The following is a 9,074-nucleotide window of genomic DNA, read 5'->3' as shown; positions in this document are numbered from 1 at the left end:
CCCCACCCCTTTCCCAGCTCCCACCCCTCCTGCCCCTCTATCTGCCCTCCTCCACCACCCCTTCCCTTCTTGCCCTCCCTCCTCCACCTCCCCCTCCCCTATCTTCTCTCCTGCCCTTCTCCATACTCCCATCCCCTCCCACTCCTTTCCCACTTCTCCCCTCCCTCCCTCTACCCAAACCCTCTCCATCCCTTTCCCCCTCCTCTCCCCCTGCCCCTCTCCCCCTCCCCTCCCTTACCTACCCACCCCTTCCCCTCTCCCCTCCACTCCTCCCCTCTACCTCTTCTTTCCCTCTACCACAACACTCCTTCCCCTTTCCTCTCACCCTTCCTTTCCCCTCTACCCCTCCATTCTGGTTCTCCCTTCTCCCTTTCCCTATCTGCTACACCCTCCTCTTCTTGGGTTACCCCCTCCCCCCCATCTTCTTTAAGTCCATCCATCAGCAGTCACTTTCAGAGTCCCCTGAGCTGCTGCTTTCGGAGTCTTGCTGTGTCTGTGTCACTTCTGCTGGAGGAACCACCATTGATGTCACCCGCCTCAGAGGCACTGCAGCCCTTTCTTGTCTGGCAGTGGGGATGGCACCACCGCCTGTCACTGTACCTGCAATGGGCACCTGAGTGTCACTTTTCAGACATCAGGCACAACTGTGGACACTGTCAGTGCTGCCTGGCTCCCCCCCTACCACCCCCATCTTTCTGGTAGTTTGATGGGCAAGGCCAAGTGTAGGGGGCTCTGAGTGGGTCCTTCAACCTCACGGAGGCAGAGGCTGGTGCAGGGCAGCTGTCCTCACTGTCCACCAGGCCAGGATGGTTAGGGAGCGCTGCCTTTTCTCTCCTGGGACCTGTCTGCCGCCCTTTTTTTTTAAGATTTATTTATTTATGCAGGCCAGAGGTACAGGGGGTGAGAGGCTTCACCAGAGACAGAGTGGGGAGCAGAACAGGCAGATTGACAAAGTACACTGCTGAGGGGAGCAGTGGGCGAGACAGGGGAGGTCTGCTGCACCCTGTCGGTCACTCCCTGGCCGGTCACTCCCTGGCCAGGGCTCAAGCAGCCTTGGCCAGCTTCGTAGTGCTGCGCTTTAACCCGTTGTTGTGCCATCAGGGAGGCTCTGCTTCTTACCCTGCTCTTTTCATGGCGCCTGGGTATTCATAGCATTGGTGTTTAGATTAAATTTATATGTATTTTCCTGTCATTTGAGTTAAAAGGATTTTTCTTTCCAAAGCACATCAGCTTTTAAAGGAATACTTCACTACATAGAAATTTTTAGCTTTGAGTAGGTTCTAATTTTTTTTTTTTTCACAGTTCTGGTTTTTGTGTCTTTGGGAAGGTGTTCCCTGCCTGAGGATTTTTAAAGACATCTCATATATTCTTTCAGTAATAGGGATTTTTATAACCCACATTTTCTCTGTATTAGACACCTGTTTTAACAATTGCCTCAAATTACTCTTGGAGGAAGGTATAAAGCCCCCACCCCCGCCCCCCAGTGCCTTCTGCGCCAGGAGACAGGTCTCTGCATGCTTGACGACTGTGTGTTTTCCTTCCCAGATAAGTACATGCAGATGAATCATGCCTTGTTTTCACTCAATGGGCGTACTGGCTACGTCCTCCAGCCCGAGAGCATGAGGGCAGAGAAGCACGACCCCATGCCGCCAGAGAGCCAGCGCAAGATCCAGATGACCCTGACTGTCAAGGTAACGCCATGCTGTGCCAAGAGCCCAGGGCCCCCACAGACGAAGGCCTCAAAAAGTTGTGGTGGACGTGCACTGCAGAATATGACTCAGCCAGCAGAAAAATAGACTCCCGCCATTGGCAGCACCATGGATGGAGCTGGACCGGATTATACTAGTTGAAATAAGCCAGAAGGAAGGAGATAAATATTGGGTGGGCTCACTTATAGGTGGGCTATAGAGAAGCCACACAAGCTGACCAGAGACCTGAGGCCTGCAATGTGAGACGGGGTGGGGTGGGGGGGTGTCAAAACTGAGAGGGAAGAGCACAAGGGACTTGGGAGTGGTTCATGGGTAATGTGGTAGCAGTGGACTGTGGGGACTCTGTGCCCAAGTGAACAGTGATACAGAAAATTTTAAAAATTCAGAAAAATAAAGGTCAACGCCAGGCACCAGGCACCCACCCTTGCCCGGATCAGAGAGGCCTCGGGAGGGATGCCTGTTCTCCAGTGCACCTCAGAGACATTCCAGGGCAATAGCAAGAGGGTTGGCTCCCCAAGCTGTGTCATCTCCTCCCTTTACCCATGGGAGGGGAGAAATCAGGCTCAGCAGAATCTGGGGTCCCAGTGAGGTTGCTTTCTGGCCAAATAAAACCTGTGGAAAACTGGCCATGAAGGCTTTAGGGAAGAGAGAGCGTGTCCCTCAGGGGTCCATTTTAGGGATGAAACCTTATTAAAATTCATGCAATTTTCAGAGGCTGCATTGACTCTTTGAGTTTCTGTGTGTGCCTCTTTGGGAAACTATGGAAAGTAGAAAAATGAATTGCCAGTCTCATAAGACGAAGGAAGTAAAAATGAAACATTAAATAAAAAAGATCTTTGGGGGAAAAAGACCAGCTGCAAAGCGAGTATCTTTCCCATCTTTCCCATCTCTGGAAGCGGGGAGGGATCGGTCTCTGCAGGCACCCCTGGGCAGAGAGCCAGTGTTGTGTGCTTAGGTGAGGCCCCCTTGAGGCTGATGACATGGGAGCTCTGCTGGCTCCCCCTTAAGCCCCAGCCCCACATCCTGCTCCACAGCTGGGCCATGCCCCAGCAGAAGGGCCTAGGCCTTCTCAGTGGGGAAAGTTAGGCTGTCTGGGAACTCACTGGCCTCTGACTGCAGAGACCTTGGTTAGACCCCAACCCCACCAGAGGACTCACTAGCACTTACTGGGTGGCCCGGAATCCCAGCGCCTGTCCTTTGCTGCCCTAGGTGCTGGGTGCGCGCCATCTTCCCAAACTTGGACGAAGCATCGCTTGTCCCTTTGTGGAGGTGGAAATATGTGGAGCCGAGTACGACAACAATAAGTTTAAGACAACAGTTGTGCGTAAGTTGCTGGGCCCTTCCTTTTCCATTGTCGGGAGGTGAGTCTCACGCTGGGCAGGCCATTCTTGGGGGAGCTTGTTGCAGGCAGTGCACCTTCGTTGTCCAGGCCTTTCTTTCCTTCCCTTTGTCCGCTGTGGGTCAGCTCAGGGAGGCAAAACAGAGGGCCGCCCGATTACACAGTTGGATGGCATAGCTGGTCCCCAATTTGCCCTCTCTGCCTGGAGCTCATGTCGGGAACAGCAGGCAAGGCTGTAGCTCCATGGTGCCACATACCTGATACTTCCGCCCCCCATATATCTGATACTTAATGAGCAGAGAGACTCTCTGTGCAAAGGGCCTTAGCAACAGCATAACACATTGCACCCCCCAGAGAGATGGTTCCCATCTCTCCTTTTCTCTTTCAAACCCACCTTTCCCTTCTCTGCCATCACCTGCCCTCCTGTCCTGTCTCAGGGAGGCAGGGTGGGAGCCGTATCAAGGGCGAGGTGTTCTTTCCCTGCTCACCAAGCGCCAGGCACGTGCCAACTTTACAGGGATTGCTTACTAGAAAAATGATTGTTGAGATTTTCTCAGCACTTGGCATAGACTTGTTTATGTGGTTGCTAAGGAGATTCGAAGCCCAAGGATGTAGAGATGGTTTTAAAGTGGGGCCTCTAATGAGCTTTGATCTCCTTCCAGATGACAACGGCCTGAGCCCTGTTTGGGCGTCAATACAGGAAAAGGTGACATTTGAGATTTATGATCCAAACCTGGCGTTTCTGCGCTTTGTGGTTTATGAGGAAGATATGTTCAGTGACCCCAACTTTCTTGCTCATGCCACTTATCCCATTAAAGGACTCAAATCAGGTAAGGTGTATTTTAAGGTGTTCCATTTGAGTGAGCATCAGCCTCTGAAATAGCCTTTGTCCTGTTTTTTTATACGGTCACTGCAAAACCTCTGGGGATGCTCGCACAGCCACTCCCATGTGGTTCCCATGAGTGGGGCTGTGGCCCAGCACTGAGCCTGGGGCCAGGGGAGAGGCTGCGAGATGGGGTGTTAGGCCCTTCAGAGCCAGACCACCAAGCCTAGAGCTTCTCTTTGAAAGGCTGGAAGCTGCATGCCTCGCTCAGGCAGGGCCAGGGGCGTAAGTCTGGGGGGCCCCTTCCTGGCTGGCACTGCTCTGCGCAGAGGGCCTCAGCAAGTGGTGTGAGTCACCATCTTAGCTAGATCTGCCTCTCCTGAACCATTTGGGGTAAGTCACTAATGCCCTCAAAGCTTCGTCTTTCTCTTTTTTATAAAATTAGCACAGTTGCTTTACATTCTCCAAACTGAATAAAATAAGAAGCCTTCATGGTTTGGGCAGAGTCATTTTGTGTTTGCCAGGAACCAACTGGGTCTTGTGAACAGTCTGAAGTAGGCGATTCCCCCTGACTGGGTGCTGCTTCCAGGCCCCCTCTCCAGGTCACTGCCGGTCACTGTGGCCATCCTTACCCTGCGTGCACAGTTACACAGCAAGGGACTGCCTGGGCTTTCCCACTGGATTTTTGTCCAGCGCCCTGCGGCAGGCCTTCCCCCATGCTGAATTCCCTTCTTTCCTGAGCGCTTTTGATGGCTGACACCACCAATCCTTCTCAGCTCCTCAAGAGGTCACTGTTCCCCTGTCTTTTAGGAACCCTTTTTCATGTGAAAAAGCATGCATTTCAGTGATCTATATACTCTCTCATCTTTCTCTTGGTGTTGACTGGAGATGTAGGGGCCTGTTTCTTGGTTATTTAAAAAAAAAAAATTAAATGTAGAACATAACAAATATTCCCTAAATTTCTACCACTGGCACTTGTCCAACTTAGGTATTGGGGCTGAGGTTAGAAAACTTAGGTTCCCTGGCCCACCCTGGAATGCTGATTCCTCAGAGGTGAGGGCCAAGAAGCTACATGGTCAGCCATCTCCTCAGATGACCCTTTGACAAAACGGAGCTAGGCTAAGGGGCCTCTTACATGGAGGAAACAAGTTTCTAAGCAGGTTAGTCAGTTAGACAAGCACCTGAGAAATTTTAAACTGATTTTTTTTAGCCTTTCAGAAATACCCATCTTTATAATTTATGTGCAAGTCCTAGAGGTCTGATACTTGGCAGCCCCTCCTGCATAGCTTGCCCATACTGCAAATGATGGGAACCCAGCAAAGTAGCTGCAGGCCCTTGCTTTATAACTTGCCTCTTAGATTAGCTAAGGAAATGGCTTCAGGCAGAGTCTTTTAGGGGACCGCGCCTTCCCAACCTCATTCTGGGTCTTGGCGGCTCACGTGCCACCTTCCTCGCCAGGTGCTTTCCAAGGTGAGGGGTGCAAGCTGTGAACCCCTCCCAACGGCTTGGCAAGCTGTCAGGGCCTAAGCCCCCACCTCATCCCTTTTGTCTGCAACGGAACAGACTGTGTTGTGTCTGCTCGTCCACAGAATGCTGTGACTGAGCTTGGAGATTTAAAATACAAAGAACAAAACCTCCAGGATGACGCCTGGCACGTCCACGCTCATGGGCAGAGTGAGATAAAGTGAACAGTCCCGTTGTGCATAAGACGTGGGGCCTTCCGACCTCGAAAATAAAACTTTGCCCATTGTCATTAGGGATGCACATAAGCTTCTAAGCCAGCTGGAGCCCAGGAAGGCAGGCAGGAAAGCAGCATTTATTGTGTGAGGTGCCTTAAACTCTCTCTCTTAATCCTCACAGCAAGCTGTTTTATCATCTCAGCTTTTTAAACATAAGCACTTGGGGCCTGCAGATGCTAATTAACTTGCTCAAGGTCACACACCTGTAGGACTGGAGCTGAGACTCACCCTCCCCTGCCCGCCCTCTGCAGGCCTCCTGGGCCTTCCCCAGCCCTCCTCGACAAAACACTGCTGTTTCTTCCAAAGACGAACCCATTTCCCTTTGCTCTGACACAACCTGAACCAGTAATGAAGACAGACCCAAACTCTAGCTTTGAATCCCAACATACACAAAGGCAGTGAAGTGCACAGGGGGCTGGAGCTGATGTGCACTTGAGACAGAGCTCAGGTCTCAAAGACTGGAGCCACTCGCCAGAGTTCCCTTGTGGCTAGGAACCAAGTGCCAAAGGGCTCCCTGGCCCTCTTCCCCAAAGAGCTGGAGCATTCTCGTGGTCAGGCGATGTGCAGGCTGACTGCTTCCGGCAGGTGAGATCTAGAGAGCAGAGACGCAACTCTGGGTCCCCAGCCAGCCAAGTACAGCCTGCCTCTTTGTGAAAGCCACAGTGGCACCATCTACGCTAAACCTGCAGAAGCACTAGGCTAACCCACAAGAGGTCCAGTGGTATCCGGGCAAAAGCCAGACCTACAACACAGATCACATCACCTGTAAGGGGAATGCGCGGTCAGGTAGCTTCTCTTCAGCGATGTTCTAGGAGAGCAGCACCCCTGAATCTTCCTCTTGACCCAGACTGTCACCCGAATGTCCCAGGACGGACGTCCATCCTGGGGATTACGTGTCCCACGAGCTCAGGCTGAGAAAAAGCAAAAAGAACACACGTAGGCAAGCAGGACGCCGACAGATGTTCAGTAAAAGGTGGAGAGTGGCCATTTCTCTGCATCTCTTTGTCGCCCCAGGACACACACATGTGAGCTCAGGTAAATGAGACATTTGCTGAGCTCTTCGGTGGGAAGAGGCCAGATGTCTTTGTCTTGAAAGCACATCTATCCATTAATGAGTGTCATGAAACAAGTATAGTCAGAAGTTAGTGGTAAATCCAGAGTCCTTGGAATAGCCTTTTTGCTCTGCTGTGTGGTCAAACATTTAAATAAAATGTTTGAAATGTAATTCTCTTTGTGGGAGGGAAAACTGTTTACAAAATGGGTGAGCAGGCTGGTCGTCTCCTCAGCAGTGAGAGATGTGGGAGCTTTGAGGTAAAGGCCATAGAGGAGAGGGGTAAGGGTCCTGGAGGATGATAGCTGGGGTTGCCTGATAGCTTTGGAGACCAGCGAGAGCCATCACCCTGAGACAGGACTGAGATGGGCACCAAGGTTCAGAACCGCTCAGCCAAGGGCACGGCCTTGGTGACTTAACACGGGCAGGTGCCGTCTTGGGACCAGTACCAAAAATGATGGTTCCTTCTGGAGAAAGGCTTTGTGCATGGGTGGGCTCCAGACTCTCATGCCGAGAGTCCTACCTCATTGAAACAAGCAAACCAAGAAACCTTTAGGATGTGCAGCCTGAAACATTTCTCTCCAGCATCCTCCCAATAAAATGAACCCTTTTGGTGACTGTGGATGCAGCCCTGAGCTTAAATAGGGACCAGCTTTCCTGGGGTGGGGGTAGGGAGGGTTGATGTGGCCATGAATGGCCTAGAGCCAGGGCTTTCCCCACTCTAGAAATCTTCAGCCTCAAAAGCCGCCCTTGTCCGAGCCAGTAAAGATGCCGAAGGAGAGAGGCTGGAAGCTTCCTTCCCTCTGCTCGCCTTCTGGCCTCAAGCATATTTAAGAAATTGAACCTCGTCTGCAGTCACTCTGAACTCAATGTGTTATACTCTGAGGGGTGTAATTTCTTCTGAGTAGAGTTATTTGCATTTGCAGCGGCAGGTACTTTTGACTTGTCTGTGTGGACCTGCCAGTCAAGGCTACCTTCTCAAGCCCCCACCCTAAGCATCAGGATCTCTGGCTTCTAGAAAGCCAGCCACACCCCTCCTCTCCCACCCACCTTGCTCTTTGCTTCTTCACCTGGGTGCCTGCGAAAACTGAGGCCTGACATTAATCGCTGGTGACTGTGTCATTTTTCCCTCTGCTGCAGGGTTTAGGTCAGTCCCTCTGAAGAATGGGTACAGTGAAGATATTGAACTGGCTTCCCTCCTCGTTTTCTGTGAGATGCGGCCAGTCCTGGTGAGTGGGGTGGAGAAACACCTGGGGTACTTGAGCTGTGACTGCTGGTGGAGATGGGTGGTGAGTACCATGGGATGATGGACTTCCACCCATCGAGAAGGGTCTAGCTGGAGCAGCCATGTCCTAAAAGAACACCTTCGAGCTAGACTTCTCCAGAGGCCCCAGGTTTTCCCTCCTGGCATCCTTCCTTGATGGGGAATGCCGTAAGCATCGGTGAGTAGGCTGTGTGGTTGCAAGGGGTGGAGCTTTTGGAAAGTTCCTCACAGTTTCGTGCTGGGGAGAGCCAGCTAAGATGATGTTCTTCTGGATAAGCTTGCCCCTCCCAAGTGCTTTTTGCCACCTGTTGGTCTTTGGTGCTAATCCCCCCCAAGGTCTGGAGCACACACGGAGGCCTGGTTGTGGCTGTTCCTGGGGAAGGAAATGCATGGACCCCAACTCCCTTTGTGCGTGGCACTCCCTTCACAGTCTAGGCTGAAGCCACCTGCTTCTTGGTTTTGGTTTGTTCTGTCCTTATGGGGATACAGTCCTTCTTCTGATGAACCAGATGGCAGGCGTGGGCAGGGAGAAAGGCCTGGCCTGAATGAACGATGCAAGAGGGTGAGAAACGGGTTAAGGACATAGTGCCAACATTGTGGGTTTGATAATGGGAGGAGCACTGGATAGTTACTGTGCTTCTGGAACTTCGGGGTTCTGTGCCATCCTACCCAATGGAACAAAAGCACTTGGCATATGATGTAGGGCCCCGCGTGTGTCCAGTACCACCTCTGAAGATCCTTTCTAATCCAAAACTCAGGATGCGCTGGGCAACTGTGTGGCCTCACCCGTTCTCTTGAGATAACCTGGGAAAGCCAGGGGCTGCCGTGGGCTTGTTCAAGGGATAGGCATCTTGTTTTCTCATCCTGGTGCTCTCTGAGAACCATCCCGTGGAGCAGGAGATACTTTTGGACAGCTGCAGTCGAGAGCATAGCTGGCGATGAAAGGACGCGGCTAACTGAAACAAGCCAGAGGGAGAAAGACAAATACCAGATGATGTCACTCCCGTGAGGAATATAGCAAAACAGAACAAAGGAACTGACAAAGCGTTAAAAAACAAATAGAGCATTCAGGTTTCTAGAGGGGGAAGCTAGGGGTGGGGAGCCACAGGGAGCGGGGGCCCAATGGACTGCGAGGCGGGATTGTGGGTG

General features: G+C 51.9%; 1 protein-coding gene across 1 annotated transcript in view; it reads left to right on the top strand.

Moving 5' to 3' along the window:
- Positions 1–8,600, top strand: part of PLCG2 (phospholipase C, gamma 2 (phosphatidylinositol-specific)) — a 116,889-nt gene extending 108,289 nt beyond the window's left edge. The window contains exons 28-31 of the mRNA XM_012730654.1: positions 1,546–1,691; positions 2,919–3,033; positions 3,711–3,878; positions 7,802–8,600. Of these exons, the coding sequence (XP_012586108.1) occupies positions 1,546–1,691; positions 2,919–3,033; positions 3,711–3,878; positions 7,802–7,968 (596 nt within the window). The 3' untranslated portion in view covers positions 7,969–8,600. The remainder of the gene's footprint in view (positions 1–1,545; positions 1,692–2,918; positions 3,034–3,710; positions 3,879–7,801) is intronic.
- Positions 8,601–9,074: the final 474 nt, after the last annotated feature.

This window comes from Condylura cristata, unplaced genomic scaffold (assembly GCF_000260355.1).
Source record: "Condylura cristata isolate star-nosed mole 26May11 unplaced genomic scaffold, ConCri1.0 scaffold00028, whole genome shotgun sequence".
Lineage (NCBI taxonomy): Eukaryota > Metazoa > Chordata > Mammalia > Eulipotyphla > Talpidae > Condylura > Condylura cristata.
This window is presented reverse-complemented; position numbering and strand designations above follow the sequence as displayed.